Source organism: Tachypleus tridentatus, chromosome 10 (assembly GCF_004210375.1).
Source record: "Tachypleus tridentatus isolate NWPU-2018 chromosome 10, ASM421037v1, whole genome shotgun sequence".
Lineage (NCBI taxonomy): Eukaryota > Metazoa > Arthropoda > Merostomata > Xiphosura > Limulidae > Tachypleus > Tachypleus tridentatus.
Window position 1 is genome coordinate 114,932,367 of NC_134834.1, and position 18,843 is coordinate 114,951,209.

An 18,843-nucleotide genomic window follows, 5' to 3' on the forward strand; every position below is an offset into this window, starting at 1 on the left:
AAAAAATCGTATATTTTCGAGATAAAACGTAAAGCCTTTGTATTTGGGGAAGATGTGTCGCAGATTTTCATTTTCTTCACGGAAAATTATACATTCCACATGGACTTTTCAAAAACAGAATTTCACTGAAAATTTTCACGTTTTTACACCACAAAAATTATAGGAAAAGTTTGCCCATCTTGGATCGTGTTTTACTCTATGACTAAAGGTAAGCAGTGTTAGAAATTGACAATATATTTTAACAAATTTGTGAAATATTAAAGTTTCGGATTTATTTATCAAACTCTTTATCTTTCGCTTAACAAAAATATGCACTGGAGTTATGGTTTAGTAAAAAGATGTTGTTTTTATTAAAATCTCAAGTGTTTAACACTTCGTTTTTCGTGAATTTTAGGTCGTGCAAAATTAGACCTTACTGTTGAATTAAAACACATACTTATATCGTCGTTTAAAAAATATAATTATTTTCGTAAGATATTCAAAGCTATATATAAATATCTTTTGATGTTTTGAAAACAAATTTTATATTATAAATTTTTGTTATTCTATACAAATCTTATATTCAATGCGAGTAAGGTATTTACTCGAGATGAATGAAATTTTGAGGTTTAAGCATTATTGTATGAAACCCATATTTTAAGGTGGGAAATACATTTGTTAGTGTTGTTTACATGTAGATGACACGTTTCCAGTATGACTTGATAAACATCATAATTAGATCAACCCTACCTTTAGATTTACAATAACGAAGGAAAAGAGGGTTAGCTAAATGTTTGTTGTTGTTTTTTATGTAATCGTTAAAGGGAGCAACAGTCGACTCTCAACTTGTGTTTAGAAAAACATTTTCTGTGATGGTACCAACACACACGGGTACAAAAACTATCTGTGTTTATAGCCTAAAAAACGTGCTCACAATTGTGATGTAAACACAGTGGTAAGTTTATTAGAACGTAGACAGAAGGTATAAACCCAAAACTTAGTGATAGATTGTATCATAAACATATCAGTAAAATAAGGGTGTTAATATGTACAAATTTTAAATGGAAAACGTAAAGTAGATAACATTAGAGTTTCTTTACCGTTGTCAAGGCCTGTCTAGAGGACTAGTAATATAATAAATATACACACAGAATGTAAGATAACACTTGTCTCTTGTGTGTCTCGTGAATACAAAATATAGAATAGAGAAAATTAATAAATGCAGGAGTTACAAGTTTTCTTGTCTTTGTAGTCTAATTTATATTGATACCAAACATGTACAATTTTAAAATACGGGGTCAGGAAACATAAAACCCAGCAGAAAACTACAAAGTAAATGAATCAGTGTTATCAGAACATGTGACGGTAACATCTCATTTTATAGACTAGCATTAAGTTGATAAAACAATTTAATGTAGAACTAAATACAAGAGAAATAAAAACACAAAGATATTGTGTTAAAAAAGGAATTTGATTTAGGTCTAGAATTAGTAAAGTACTAGACAGACGTAACTTTGAGTAGTTTATGTCTGGATGACGTTTTGATATGGAGGTATATCAGTCATAACCTTGCTTTGACCATTAGCCCTGAAGATGAAGACATCGAAACAAGCGTATAGTCTCATAAGGGCAACTCTCTGTAAGTAATTATTGTGTAGTAATTTTGACGTTGTAGTAGTTTTAATTGTTTGTTACTGCTTTTTCATCTTTGTTCATTGTGTTTGCTATTCATTAATATTATTTCATATTTGACGATCTATTTGACAAGTAAAAACAAAGAGCTGTATTGGATATAAATGTAATTATATTTTTACATAAAAGTGGATGGATACGGTAAAAAATGATCACATAATGGACACACAATTGAGAAAAAGGAAACTGTAAGTTGGACAGATGGATGTTTATTCTTTAAACCTCAGGTTTACATAGGGTCACTCCAATGGAAAGTGGTGGCGCCATCTGTGGACAGTTAACGATCTTCCTTTGACTTCTTTTAGATGTAATTTTTATTAAAACAAATCTGACAAATTTTATTACACAAATCAACTTAAAACATCTCAATATACAACAGACAAACTATGTAATATATACTTATAAACAGTGTAGTAACACCATGGATCAAAAGGAGGCGCTGTTGTTCCCATTCCTGAGATAATTTTGTGGAATGTTGGGAAGCTTCGCGTTTTATAATACGTTTATTAACCCATTAACTGCAGCTAAATCCCATATACTATATGTGGCATCCCACTGCTGGAGGCAAACCTAATGCGAATCAGCAGTCAATGGGTTAACTCAATGATTTTCAGGCTTAAACTCAGCATGATCCACTGGGATACTAAAAAAACAGCATTTACAGTATTTATTAAGTTGTATTTCACCAAATAAAAGCAGTGAATCCACTACATAATAACTTGTCTTCTTCGGTGATAATTACAGTAAAACGTAGAATCATATGTACGTGTGTATAAACCAAACTAAGAAGGTAAAAATAATCTTCACAATTACTTTAAAACCATCACAAATGTTCTTCAGGAAACACTACAGAAGTTTTGGTTTCACAAATGTAATACACTAACAATTTTATTTTAAATGAAATAAATTCCAACTTTAACAGGATATTACAGTTTACTAACAAGAAGTGTATACAACTGTCAATTTACAATGATCACAAAAAGAGGGATAAATCTTTTTTCTTTCTTTTTTTTTTTTTTTTGGGGGGTAAGCATTAATATTATACTTTTCCTGATGACATCATAAATGAATTTCCTGGAATGACACAAAAATACAAACATTTTGATTTAGAATTTCATATACTTTGCTGGAAATATATAATTTACCAAAATGTTTCTAAAACCTTTTACTTCTATAATTATTTCTGTCTTTTATCCTTTGAAAACTACATAAGTCAAAACATTGGTCTACCTTTTACCTTCAGTTTTTGATGTATTCAATTATATTATCATTACATTCACTTAACATGTAACTAACATGAGTATATAATCATAGTGATATATTCTTTATACGACATATTTTATGGTCATATCAAAAAATTATTAAAACTGTTTCAATAAACGACAAAAAAAAAATCATACAAAGGTACTGGTCATAAAACACCAACAAGCAAATGAAGATACATGTAAAAATAACTAGCAGTGAATATGAAAACACATACACACACTGCTCCATCTTCTCAGACACCTGCTCACCAGGACAGGTGTGAATGTGAGAGACATGTGGCCTTGTATTCAACATTCAAAACTGCTATTTCATTGGTTCCTCCCTTGCCATCCAAAAAAGCAAAGTTGACAAAATGAACAAGAGAGATAAGTTTTAAAACTTCATAAAAAATTAAGTATAAGACCAGAAGAACTCTCCACCTGCAAGCCCACACCAAAATATTCATTTATATGTACTTATATTTATCCAATCAGAGTGTCCATTCCAAAAAACACACACAACCTGTTCGATCTTCATGGCTGTTTACAACTATTTACAGATCATATAGTTCTTCAGAATTGACACCAGGGGTGCTGTAGCTGGGCTTGATCAAAGAAGGCTCTAGATACAATTTCTGCATGAGGCACAATATTCTTACTATAAGAGTGAAATTAAAAAGTATCTCCATCAAATCTTCTAATCTACTGAGTCTCTAGAGACAGATGTTTGAAGACTTTAAACAAAAAACAGTACACATTACGTGCTTTGTTGCTATTTTTCACAAATATGTTGCATAAGTTATAAACACATAGGTTCTTATTGCTTAGCTTTTGGTCACATTTGTTCCCATAAACATAACAATCATGGGTATGGTTCAACATAATTTTCTGGAATCAAACCCGTACGACCTCTGAGACGGCCTTCTAGCCACCCTGGCTCTCTTGATGGACGAACTGGAAATTTATAAAACAAAAACTGAAAATACAGAAAATGAAATAAAAAAAGACAAATTTACTTTTAATATACATTTTAACAGTAAATCTTTAACTCCTTCTATTCCTTGGTTAAGGATCAGTGAAATCTTAACAGCTTCTATTCCATGGGTAAGGATCAGTAAATCCTTCACAACTTCTATTCCATGGTTAAGGATCAGTAAATCCTTCACAGCTTCTGTTCCTTGGTTGAGGATCAGTAAATCCTTCACAACTTCTATTCCATGGTTAAGGATCAGTAAATCCTTCACAGCTTCTGTTCCTTGGTTAAGGATCAGTAAATCCTTCACAACTTCTATTCCATGGTTAAGGATCAGTAAATCCTTCACAGCTTCTGTTCCTTGATTAAGGATCAGTAAATCCTTCACAGCTTCTATTCCATGGTTAAGGATCAGTAAATCTTTCACAGCTTCTGTTCCTTGGTTAGGTATCAGTAAATCCTTCACAGCTTCTGTTCCTTGGTTAAGGATCAGTAAATCCTTCACAGCTTCTATTCCATGGTTAAGGATCAGTAAATCCTTTATACCTGTGACTACTTATGAGGTAATTAATTAATGTTACTTCATACAAGATTATAAACACATTATTTAATTTTTCAATGCCAATAACACAGTTAATAACGTGACACACAAACTTACTATATTCGGTTGTTTTAATTAGTTAAAATAACAACCATCTAATGTACAGGTACTTACCATCTTCAATTATTTCGTTTGGTTCAAAAGTGAGCTCTGTAATATTTTCACCAACACAAGAAAATAAAGTTCGAACTCGACTGAAAATAAGACAAAAATGACAAAGAATTACAAGTTTTAGTGATTACAAAATATCTGTTAACACACACTAACTCTTACAGTTTACACTAGTTGTAGTGATTACAAAATGTCAGTTAGCACACACTAACTCTTACAGTTTACACTAGTTGTAGTGATTACAAGATATCTGTTAAGACACACTAACTCTTACAGTTTACACTAGTTGTAGTGATTACAAAATGTCTGTTAACACACACAAACTCTTACAGTTTACACAAGTTGTAGTAATTATAAAATATATGTTAACACACACTAACTCTTACAGTTTACACTAGTTGTAGTGATTACAAAATGTCTGTTAACACACACAAACTCTTACACTTTACACAAGTTGTAGTAATTATAAAATATCTGTTAAGACACACTAACTCTTACAGTTTACACTGGTTGTAGTGATTACAAAATATCTGTTAACACACACTAACTCTTACAGTTTACACTAGTTGTAGTGATTACAAAATATCTGTTAACACACACTAACTCTTACAGTTTACACAAGTTGTAGTAATTATAAAATATCACTTAACACACACAAACTCTTACAGTTAACACACACTAACTCTTACAGTTTACACTAGTTGTAGTGATTACAAAATGTCAGTTAGCACACACTAACTCTTACAGTTTACCCTAGTTGTAGTGATTACAAAATATCTGTTAAGACACACTAACTCTTACAGTTTACACTGGTTGTAGTGATTACAAAATATCTGTTAACACACACTAACTCTTACAGTTTACACTAGTTGTAGTGATTACAAAATATCTGTTAACACACACTAACTCTTACAGTTTACACTAGTTGTAGTGATTACAAATTATCTGTTAACACACACTAACTCTTACAGTTTACACAAGTTGTAGTAATTATAAAATATCACTTAACACACACAAACTCTTACAGTTAACACACACTAACTCTTACAGTTTACACTAGTTGTAGTGATTACAAAATGTCAGTTAGCACACACTAACTCTTACAGTTTACCCTAGTTGTAGTGATTACAAAATATCTGTTAAGACACACTAACTCTTACAGTTTACACTGGTTGTAGTGATTACAAAATATCTGTTAACACACACTAACTCTTACAGTTTACACTAGTTGTAGTGATTACAAAATATCTGTTAACACACACTAACTCTTACAGTTTACACTAGTTGTAGTGATTACAAATTATCTGTTAACACACACTAACTCTTACAGTTTACACAAGTTGTAGTAATTATAAAATATCACTTAACACACACAAACTCTTACAGTTAACACACACTAACTCTTACAGTTTACACTAGTTGTAGTGATTACAAAATGTCAGTTAGCACACACTAACTCTTACAGTTTACACTAGTTGTAGTGATTACAAAATATCTGTTAACACACACTAACTCTTACAGTTTACACAAGTTGTAGTAATTATAAAATATCACTTAACACACACAAACTCTTACAGTTAACACACACTAACTCTTACAGTTTACACTAGTTGTAGTGATTACAAAATGTCAGTTAGCACACACTAACTCTTACAGTTTACACTAGTTGTAGTGATTACAAAATATCAGTTAACACACACTAACACACTAACTCTTACAGTTTACAGTGGTTGTAGTGATTACAAAATATCACTTAACACACACTAACTGTTACAGTTTACCCTAGTTGTAGTGATTACAAAATGTCAGTTAACACACACTAACTCTTACAGTTTACACTAGTTGTAGTGATTACAAAATATCACTTAACACACACTAACTCTTACAGTTTACACTAGTTGTAGTGATTACAAAATATCACTTAACACACACTAACTCTTACAGTTTACACTAGTTGTAGTGATTACAAAATATCACTTAACACACACTAACTCTTACAGTTTACACTAGTTGTAGTGATTACAAAATATCACTTAACACACACTAACTCTTACAGTTTACACTAGTTGTAGTGATTACAAAATGTCAGTTAACACATACTAAAATGTAAAGTTCTACTTACTATCCATTATTGGATGACTTTTTAGATTTTAATCTGTAAAAAGAAAAACGTTCAGTTCACAAAAGAGATGGAAATAAAACTAAACAGTAAAAACAACTAATATGATACCAAGGGTGTGTTATAACAAAACTAAACTAAGTATTAACGAATAAGATACCAAGGGTGTGTTATAACAAAACTTAACTAAGTATTAACTAATATGATACCAAGGGTGTGTTATAACAAAACTAAACTAAGTATTAACGAATAAGATACCAAGGGTATGTTATAACAAAACTAAACTAAATATTAACAAATATGATACCAAGGGTGCATTATAACAAAACTAAACTACATATTAACAGTGGGAGTTTCTTAACTTTACTGTTTCCAAGGTACCTCTACTTTTCCATTGTCACTGAGATCCTGTAGGTCATTTCTTAGTTTTCATCTTTCAATGGTATTGGTCATTTCTCCAATATCGCTGAAATTCTGTATCATGTGTATATCATGACACAGCATGTCAGTGAAAATTGGATGTACTACAAGTTTCTCAGAAGGAACAGAACTAAACATGACTAAACAGGACCCCAGTGACACTTGAAGCAGAAGAAATACCTTTAAATAAAGTGAGACTTTTTATATTGTTAGTTTTCAGCAGTTTTACTTCTTCATAGTTAAAAACTGTATCTCTTTAAATTTATTATGTTTACAGTAATAAAGTGTTTATTAAGTAACTGAAGAATAGAACTCACATCTGATCTGCTGGACCAACTGAAGAGAAGCTATCAGTAGCACCTGTTGAAAAAATACAATAACAAAATTATTCATTTGTTTCTTAACAACATAAACACCTCTTAAACAGAGAAGACTGTTAGAGTGTAACTTACATAAGATATATAAATCCTTTATATGGTAGTTGAAGATAAACTAATATGTAAATGTTCCTTTATATGGTACTTGTCCTGTGATTCTAAACTAATATTTAGATGTTCCTTTATATGGTACTTGTCCTGTGATTCTAAACTAATATGTAGATGTTCCTTTATATGGTACTTGTCCTGTGATTCTAAACTAATATTTAGATGTTCCTTTATATGGTACTTGTCCTGTGATTCTAAACTAATATTTAGATGTTCCTTTATATGGTACTTGTCCTGTGATTCTAAACTAATATGTAGATGTTCCTTTATATGGTACTTGTCCTGTGATTCTAAACTAATATGTAGATGTTCCTTTATATGGTACTTGTCCTGTGATTCTAAACTAATATTTAGATGTTCCTTTATATGGTACTTGTCCTGTGATTCTAAACTAATATGTAGATGTTCCTTTATATGGTACTTGTCCTGTGATTCTAAACAAATATGTAGATGTTCCTTTATATGGTACTTGTCCTGTGATTCTAAACTAGTATTTAGATGTTCCTTTATATGGTACTTGTCCTGTGATTCTAAACTAGTATTTAGATGTTCCTTTATATGGTACTTGTCCTGTGATTCTAAACTAGTATTTAGATGTTCCTTTATATGGTACTTGTCCTGTGATTCTAAACTAATATTTAGATGTTCCTTTATATGGTACTTGTCCTGTGATTCTAAACTAATATTTAGATGTTCCTTTATATGGTACTTGTCCTGTGATTCTAAACTAATATGTAGATGTTCCTTTATATGGTACTTGTCCTGTGATTCTAAACTAGTATTTAGATGTTCCTTTATATGGTACTTGTCCTGTGATTCTAAACTAGTATTTAGATGTTCCTTTATATGGTACTTGTCCTGTGATTCTATTCTAATATTTAGATGTTCCTTTATATGGTACTTGTCCTGTGATTCTAAACTAGTATTTAGATGTTCCTTTATATGGTACTTGTCCTGTGATTCTAAACTAGTATTTAGATGTTCCTTTATATGGTACTTGTCCTGTGATTCTAAACTAATACATAGATGTTCCTTTATATGGTACTTGTCCTGTGATTCTAAACTAGTATTTAGATGTTCCTTTATATGGTACTTGTCCTGTGATTCTAAACTAGTATTTAGATGTTCCTTTATATGGTACTTGTCCTGTGATTCTAAACTAGTATTTAGATGTTCCTTTATATGGTACTTGTCCTGTGATTCTAAACTAATACATAGATGTTCCTTTATATGGTACTTGTCCTGTGATTCTAAACTAATACATAGATGTTCCTTTATATGGTACTTGTCCTGTGATTCTAAACTAGTATTTAGATGTTCCTTTATATGGTACTTGTCCTGTGATTCTAAACTAGTATTTAGATGTTCCTTTATATGGTACTTGTCCTGTGATTCTAAACTAGTATTTAGATGTTCCTTTATATGGTACTTGTCCTGTGATTCTAAACTAGTATTTAGATGTTCCTTTATATGGTACTTGTCCTGTGATTCTAAACTAGTATTTAGATGTTCCTTTATATGGTACTTGTCCTGTGATTCTAAACTAATATTTAGATGTTCCTTTATATGGTACTTGTCCTGTGATTCTAAACTAGTATTTAGATGTTCCTTTATATGGTACTTGTCCTGTGATTCTAAACTAGTATTTAGATGTTCCTTTATATGGTACTTGTCCTGTGATTCTAAACTAGTATTTAGATGTTCCTTTATATGGTACTTGTCCTGTGATTCTAAACTAGTATTTAGATGTTCCTTTATATGGTACTTGTCCTGTGATTCTAAACTAGTATTTAGATGTTCCTTTATATGGTACTTGTCCTGTGATTCTAAACTAATATTTAGATGTTCCTTTATATGGTACTTGTCCTGTGATTCTAAACTAGTATTTAGATGTTCCTTTATATGGTACTTGTCCTGTGATTCTAAACTAGTATTTAGATGTTCCTTTATATGGTACTTGTCCTGTGATTCTAAACTAGTATTTAGATGTTCCTTTATATGGTACTTGTCCTGTGATTCTAAACTAGTATTTAGATGTTCCTTTATATGGTACTTGTCCTGTGATTCTAAACTAGTATTTAGATGTTCCTTTATATGGTACTTGTCCTGTGATTCTAAACTAGTATTTAGATGTTCCTTTATATGGTACTTGTCCTGTGATTCTAAACTAGTATTTAGATGTTCCTTTATATGGTACTTGTCCTGTGATTCTAAACTAGTATTTAGATGTTCCTTTATATGGTACTTGTCCTGTGATTCTAAACTAGTATTTAGATGTTCCTTTATATGGTACTTGTCCTGTGATTCTAAACTAGTATTTAGATGTTCCTTTATATGGTACTTGTCCTGTGATTCTAAACTAATATTTAGATGTTCCTTTATATGGTACTTGTCCTGTGATTCTAAACTAATATTTAGATGTTCCTTTATATGGTACTTGTCCTGTGATTCTAAACTAGTATTTAGATGTTCCTTTATATGGTACTTGTCCTGTGATTCTAAACTAGTATTTAGATGTTCCTTTATATGGTACTTGTCCTGTGATTCTAAACTAGTATTTAGATGTTCCTTTATATGGTACTTGTCCTGTGATTCTAAACTAATATGTAGATGTTCCTTTATATGGTACTTGTCCTGTGATTCTAAACTAGTATTTAGATGTTCCTTTATATGGTACTTGTCCTGTGATTCTAAACTAGTATTTAGATGTTCCTTTATATGGTACTTGTCCTGTGATTCTAAACTAGTATTTAGATGTTCCTTTATATGGTACTTGTCCTGTGATTCTAAACTAATATGTAGATGTTCCTTTATATGGTACTTGTCCTGTGATTCTAAACTAATATGTAGATGTTCCTTTATATGGTACTTGTCCTGTGATTCTAAACTAATATTTAGATGTTCCTTTATATGGTACTTGTCCTGTGATTCTAAACTAGTATTTAGATGTTCCTTTATATGGTACTTGTCCTGTGATTCTAAACTAGTATTTAGATGTTCCTTTATATGGTACTTGTCCTGTGATTCTAAACTAATATGTAGATGTTCCTTTATATGGTACTTGTCCTGTGATTCTAAACTAGTATTTAGATGTTCCTTTATATGGTACTTGTCCTGTGATTCTAAACTAATACATAGATGTTCCTTTATATGGTACTTGTCCTGTGATTCTAAACTAATATTTAGATGTTCCTTTATATGGTACTTGTCCTGTGATTCTAAACTAATATGTAGATGTTCCTTTATATGGTACTTGTCCTGTGATTCTAAACTAATATTTAGATGTTCCTTTATATGGTACTTGTCCTGTGATTCTAAACTAGTATTTAGATGTTCCTTTATATGGTACTTGTCCTGTGATTCTAAACTAGTATTTAGATGTTCCTTTATATGGTACTTGTCCTGTGATTCTAAACTAGTATTTAGATGTTCCTTTATATGGTACTTGTCCTGTGATTCTATTCTAATATTTAGATGTTCCTTTATATGGTACTTGTCCTGTGATTCTAAACTAGTATTTAGATGTTCCTTTATATGGTACTTGTCCTGTGATTCTAAACTAGTATTTAGATGTTCCTTTATATGGTACTTGTCCTGTGATTCTAAACTAGTATTTAGATGTTCCTTTATATGGTACTTGTCCTGTGATTCTAAACTAGTATTTAGATGTTCCTTTATATGGTACTTGTCCTGTGATTCTAAACTAGTATTTAGATGTTCCTTTATATGGTACTTGTCCTGTGATTCTATTCTAATATTTAGATGTTCCTTTATATGGTACTTGTCCTGTGATTCTAAACTAATATTTAGATGTTCCTTTATATGGTACTTGTCCTGTGATTCTAAACTAGTATTTAGATGTTCCTTTATATGGTACTTGTCCTGTGATTCTAAACTAGTATTTAGATGTTCCTTTATATGGTACTTGTCCTGTGATTCTAAACTAGTATTTAGATGTTCCTTTATATGGTACTTGTCCTGTGATTCTAAACTAGTATTTAGATGTTCCTTTATATGGTACTTGTCCTGTGATTCTATTCTAATATTTAGATGTTCCTTTATATGGTACTTGTCCTGTGATTCTAAACTAATATTTAGATGTTCCTTTATACGGTACTTGTCCTGTGATTCTAAACTAATATGTAGATGTTCCTTTATATGGTACTTGTCCTGTGATTCTAAACTAATATTTAGATGTTCCTTTATACGGTACTTGTCCTGTGATTCTAAACTAATATGTAGATGTTCCTTTATATGGTACTTGTCCTGTGATTCTAAACTAGTATTTAGATGTTCCTTTATATGGTACTTGTCCTGTGATTCTAAACTAGTATTTAGATGTTCCTTTATATGGTACTTGTCCTGTGATTCTAAACTAGTATTTAGATGTTCCTTTATATGGTACTTGTCCTGTGATTCTAAACTAGTATTTAGATGTTCCTTTATATGGTACTTGTCCTGTGATTCTAAACTAGTATTTAGATGTTCCTTTATATGGTACTTGTCCTGTGATTCTATTCTAATATTTAGATGTTCCTTTATATGGTACTTGTCCTGTGATTCTAAACTAATATTTAGATGTTCCTTTATACGGTACTTGTCCTGTGATTCTAAACTAATATGTAGATGTTCCTTTATATGGTACTTGTCCTGTGATTCTAAACTAATATTTAGATGTTCCTTTATACGGTACTTGTCCTGTGATTCTAAACTAATATGTAGATGTTCCTTTATATGGTACTTGTCCTGTAAGTACAGTCGATGTACTTTCAGTTATTATTGACATATTTAGGACAGAAACAGAAACAACTTCTTTTTCATAATTTCTAAAACGTTAATCGTACCAGTAAATTACACTTTCAACTCCCATAATTCGAGATATTTCTTTTTGACAAATTGTTTATACATACTTGTAAGACAGACATATCTTTACTAAGAGCAAGATGTTTTTAAACCACGTTATTTATTCATAAAGAAATTAGAAAACACTATTTAAATAATCAAGCCATACAGACAGGAAGACTTTGATTCTTATGTATTTTTAATATTTCTATTTCCAATGTTAAAAATAAAAAACTTTATAAATCTACCACAATACATGACACTGGTACATCTGCTAGTAGTAAAAACCTGCCTAACACCTATGAAATAATGATCAGTTAGGACTAAAACACTGCATAACACGTATGAAATAATGATCAGTTAGGACTAAAATACTACAGAATACTTATAAAATAATGATCAATTAGGACTAAAACACTGCATAACACGTATAAAATAATGATCAGTTAGGACTAAGATACTACCGAATACTTATAAAACAATGATCAATTAAGACTAAAACACTGCATAACACGTATGAAATAATGATCAGTTAGGACTAAAATACTACCAAATACTTATAAAATAATGATCAATTAGGACTAAAACACTGCATAACACGTATGAATTAGGACTATTTTGGCATCTATTTAAATACAGAGCTAGAAAAAACTTTAAACAACAGAGAAAAGGGTAAGCTGCAAAGAAAGCGATTAAGAAGTAATCCCGAGGTTTTTCTAAAGCATGCTTTTGTTTAGTCAGTTTACATGAACAAGCAAAAAACAAAATAACCAATTCTGTTATGGCACAGGATTTTAACCCCCTGACAGGTAAAGCATACTGTAACAACTATTTAAGTTACCCATAATGACCCGTCTTTGCATCATTCCTGCATTACCCCCTGCCCTGTGGTAAATCATGCTCTCCATTCCTGCCCTATTCCCAGACCCACACACACCAGGTAGCTTGCCCCCTTCACTCACACCATGGGGTGGGTCAATCTTACTTGACTGAGAAGACTGGTTAGACGTAGTTCCTGGTCGAGAATTGAGAGACTCGCTGCTGCTGCTACTTGAGGCAGGTTGTTGTTTGTCTGAGAGTTCATAAAATGGAGAAAAATAAAATATTTATACTATTTACTTATCTATATAAATAAAAACAAACAGTTGCAGGTAATTTCACTTCTGGTAAGTTAACTCTCCATGCCAAAAAAATAATTCATGGAAACAGAAAGCAAAATATATTTAAAAACTCTACATTAAAAATGACATTCATTAAGTATTGCTAAATGTTACAAACATCAGTTCCCTTTGTGGCTCATCACAAATCTTACCTGGATTGTATCTAGAAAGAAGAACTTGTAGCCATTCATTCATATCTTTCTGCTCATTTTCATTGTTATTGTCACCTCAATCAAAACTAAATTTTCTCCAACTGTGTCAAGCATTCTTCTCTCTTTGGAAATGAAATTAATTTCCAAAGGTTGGAATGGACTAGGCATCACCAACAATGACAACAGTGCCATCTTCTGGACGTTTAAACATTTAAATACGTTGCTAAACTAGATCTTAAAATCAATGTAAATTACATTTTAAACAGTGAGTCAGATCTTAGTTTATGTTAAATTAAATACTATTACTACAAAAAGCAGAATAAAGACATCAGTGAATGGTTGCAAGTTCTTGTTAGATGCACTACAGTTACCAATGACCATTATGGGCAATTCTTGTTAGATACAGTACAGTTAAAAAGAATGACTGTTATGGGCAGTTCTTGTTAGATGCACTACAGTTAACAATGACTTATGGGCAGTTCTTGTTAGATACACTACAGTTAACAATGTCTGTTAAGGACAATTCTATTTAGATACACTACAGTTAACAATGTCTGTTAAGGGCAATTCTATTTAGATACACTACAGTTAACAATGTCTGTTAAGGGCAATTCTATTTAGATACACTACAGTTAACAAGAATTACTTTTATGGACAGTTTTGTTAGATGCACTACAGTTAACAAGAATTACTTTTATGGACAGTTTTTGTTAGATGCACTACAGTTAACAAGAATTACTTTCATAGGCAGTTCTTGTTAGATACACTACAATTAACAATGTCTGTTAAGGGCAATTCTATTTAGATACACTACAGTTAACAATGACTTATGGGCAGTTCTTGTTAGATACATTCCAGTTAACAAGAATTACTTTTATGGACAGTTCTTGTTAGATACATTCCAGTTAACAAATGACTTATGGACAGTTCTTGTTAGATACACTCCAGTTAACAATGACTTATGGACAGTTCTTGTTAGATACACTCCAGTTAACAAATGACTTATGGACAGTTCTTGTTAGATACACTCCAGTTAACAATGACTTATGGACAGTTCTTGTTAGATACACTCCAGTTAACAATGACTTATGGACAGTTCTTGTTAGATACACTCCAGTTAACAATGACTTATGGACAGTTCTTGTTAGATACACTCCAGTTAACAATGACTTATGGACAGTTCTTGTTAGATACACTCCAGTTAACAATGACTTATGGACAGTTCTTGTTAGATACACTCCAGTTAACAATGACTTATGGACAGTTCTTGTTAGATACACTCCAGTTAACAATGACTTATGGACAGTTCTTGTTAGATACACTCCAGTTAACAATGACTTATGGACAGTTCTTGTTAGATACACTACAGTTAACAATGACGTATGGACAGTTCTTGTTAGATACACTACAGTTAACAATGACTTATGGACAGTTCTTGTTAGATACACTCCAGTTAACAATGATATATATCCTACATAATTATAACTAATGTTTAATGTCATTTTTAAAGCTGACATTATTATATTTAGTATTTTAATATATTTCACTTTCAATATCAGTAATTTTTGTTTTAATATTACAAGTCACCAAGTTCAGTTTAGTTACTGTGTTTTGGACATCTTTAAAGATTGTAACTTGACTTGTTAATTCAATCTTCAGAGTGTAGGTCACTGGAATAAAATGTATATACACAATTTAGAACTGACTGTTTCGTGTTATAAGTTGTTTATATTATTTTCTAATTTCAGTGGAAATGTTACAAGCAACAAATACATGAATGATGTTCAAACTACTTGGAAGCTACATAGTAAAGACTAAAAGAGTTGTTTCTAGACTTTATAATAGTAAAGACTAAAAGACTTGTTTCTAGACTTTATAAAAATACCAATGAAGTAAAAAGTTCAATGACATTATGCATGTAGCAATAGTATAAGAACTGGTCGTTACACTACCTCATTGTCACTACATATCAGATATGTAGAAAATTTCTCATCAGTTATTATAAGCACAAGGGTGCATAATTTCACTAGCCTTATATATTTTTAAACTACTTTAAATAGTTGGGTATTCTACTTGCAGTACAATCTGTGAGATGTTTAATAAGTAGCGTGATTTTTGCTTACCACATAAGGGATTAAACACTACCATAGGTCTACGTTGAGGACCACCTTGGGGCTGTCCACCTACACTTTGAGAGGTCTGTTGATGACCAGGATTTGTTGGTGATGTTTGATTGACGAAAGCGGGATGTGCAAGCATGTTTCGTTGTACGCTATTCACGGCTTCAAAATAAGAAGGTGGGACAGCTGGACGTAAGCTAGGATGGTGCATGGAAGATGGCACACTACTGACTGGGACTACGGGGGAACGGCTTGAATCTGTACTGGTCAATGTTCCCTTACTTCCCTGTCGAACCTCAGGCTCGGCATTACTGGTGGAAGAACCATAATGGTTCACGTGCGATGCTGGTGATCGGGAAGAAATCTCTTTCTTCCGTAATTCCACAGAATCTAATACTGATCCAAAGATCTAAAAATGAAATTATAAGTTTTATATCTTTTTGTACTTTTTAAGGTAACAAGCTGCAATAAACAAACAAAATTAAAACATTAATTCTTTACATTTACCAGAAAGAACACAGTTATACCATTGTCTGACTAAAATAGTGTATGTGTAAGAAACATCAGAGACAGAATAAACAAGTGATATCTACAAAAACAGTTTTAAAATAAGGTAAACAACAACATCTGTAAACATGTAACTGGTCCATCTAGTCATGTCATAGAACGATTTCTAAATATTTAAATATGCAATGATAAAATGACTATATTAACTCCTTTCTTAGTGGTTTTAGTACATGCATGTTGCAAACATTTACTTTAGTTACATGAAAGTTCTGTAAGTTCTACTAAACTACAGAAAGTGATGAATAATGATAAATTATTAAACAAGTTTGTGAGATGATCCTGTAAGTTGTAATAAACTACAGAAAGTGATGAATAATGATAAATTATTAAACAAGTTTGTGAGATGATCCTGTAAGTTGTAATAAACTACAGAAAGTGATGAATAATGATAAATTATTAAACAAGTTTGTGAGATGATCCTGAAAGTTGTAATAAACTACAGAAAGTGATGAATAACGATAAATTATTAAACAAGTTTGTGAGATGATCCTGTAAGTTGTAATAAACTACAGAAAGTGATGAATAATGATAAATTATTAAACAAGTTTGTGAGATGATCCTGAAAGTTGTAATAAACTACAGAAAGTGATGAATAATGATAAATTATTAAACAAGTTTGTGAGATGATCCTGTAAGTTGTAATAAACTACAGAAAGTGATGAATAATGATAAATTATTAAACAAGTTTGTGAGATGATCCTGTAAGTTGTAATAAACTACAGAAAGTGATGAATAACGATAAATTATTAAACAAGTTTGTGAGATGATCCTGTAAGTTGTAATAAACTACAGAAAGTGATGAATAATGATAAATTATTAAACAAGTTTGTGTGATGATCCTGTAAGTTGTAATAAACTACAGAAAGTGATGAATAATGATAAATTATTAAACAAGTTTGTGAGATGATCCTGTAAGTTGTAATAAACTACAGAAAGTGATGAATAACGATAAATTATTAAACAAGTTGACAAGATATTTTTGTAAGTGCTACCAAATCCTAACCAGTAACAATGAATCCACAAGAGTAAATAAAGGTAGGTATAACCTTACAAATGTGAAAGAATTGTATAGCAGAAAATGCTTTTATTAAATTCTAGTGACCAACATTTTAACAACATATCACCAGATATTAGTGACTATTGGATTTCTTTACTGAGTGTTGTACGTGTTGAGCTGTTCAGAATTCTTCTAGTTTTACATGTTATTACCTTATCACAGTTTTCGATGAGAATTTCTACCACAATATTTCCAAACTTGATGTCCATGATGGATGCAACTGTTTCTTCCTCAGGTCGGAGAAGCGTTGGTCCGAAACAGACACCAAGGTTAGAAACTGTCATGAGGTTCTTATCAGAATGCTGAGCAACCCTGAACGCAAACATACTTTATTATTCAACATATATTTACAGTTACCTTACAAATAACAAACTTTACTACACAACATTTACTTATCAGTATCTTACAAACAACAATCTATTACATTAGATATATTTATGGATATCTCACAAGTTAGTTGTTTGCCAACTAGACTATCTGGTTGAATAAACAAGCAGTAAAAAGCTGCACGTAAATCACAATAAAATGTGAAAATTAGACAATTAAACAGGTAAGACTTGAGTAAATACAGAAATACCAACAAACTGTAAGACTGAAAACACAATCATGTTGGACAGCATCAACATCATCAATGACACGACCCAATATCAGGGTTAAATCATTAGAAATTGTGTCTAAAATGGTGACATTGCTCAAACAACAGCACAACATGGACAATTGTGACTTGAGTGTCACCAAGACCACATATTGACAGGCCAGTCCCAATGAAGAGGATAAGTAAAAAAATGTGACCAGTGCACAGTCTACTACAAAATATCTTCCTCCATCTGACCTTTACAGAAACTAGATAATCAAAGAACCAGAGATTCAGCCTTGAAAAACTTATGAATTTACTCACCCCAAACTGAATGCCAACTGATGTGAAGCCAGGTCCTAATCATAAGACTATAGTCCAAATACAAGAGAGACACTGCTGTCACAGTGCCAGAGCAGGTGGACTTTGCTGTGGTGTCAGCAAGTTTGTTACCAAGAATACCAACACGGCCAGGTATCAATAAACAGAAGATAATGAAACGTGGGCCAGTTGTTTCTGATAATAACAGGATGAGAACTTACATTAAGTGATTCCAAGGCCAACAGAGAGGTAAGAGAATCTGTGTAAATGGTACAGGTGAGTGTACTGCTTAGCTTATACATGATCCAAGGCAAGAGAAATGACATACAACTCTGCACTGAACACAATCTGTGGTAACATGGTAGAGCTTACAGAATCACCTGGTTTTGAACCATATGTACAACAGACACAGAAGAATTCTTTGAA

General features: G+C 31.6%; 1 protein-coding gene across 5 annotated transcripts in view; it reads right to left on the bottom strand.

Annotated features, from left to right (window-relative positions):
• Positions 1-1,864: 1,864 nt before the first annotated feature.
• LOC143230117 (rho GTPase-activating protein 26-like) overlaps positions 1,865-18,843 on the bottom strand; it is a 30,036-nt gene continuing 13,057 nt past the window's right edge. Inside the window, exons 2-8 of one of the 5 annotated variants that reach the window (XM_076463170.1) lie at positions 17,675-17,834; positions 15,902-16,307; positions 13,452-13,538; positions 7,457-7,499; positions 6,723-6,755; positions 4,604-4,683; positions 1,865-1,938 (exon numbers count right to left, since the gene is read on the bottom strand). In XM_076463170.1, the coding sequence (XP_076319285.1) occupies positions 1,901-1,938; positions 4,604-4,683; positions 6,723-6,755; positions 7,457-7,499; positions 13,452-13,538; positions 15,902-16,307; positions 17,675-17,834 (847 nt within the window). In that variant the 3' untranslated portion in view covers positions 1,865-1,900. Of the gene's footprint in view, positions 3,870-4,603; positions 4,684-6,722; positions 6,756-7,456; positions 7,500-13,307; positions 13,539-15,901; positions 16,308-17,674; positions 17,835-18,843 lie in introns of all 5 variants that reach the window. The other 4 variants (XM_076463168.1, XM_076463167.1, XM_076463172.1 and 1 more) reach the window with 4 other exon arrangements.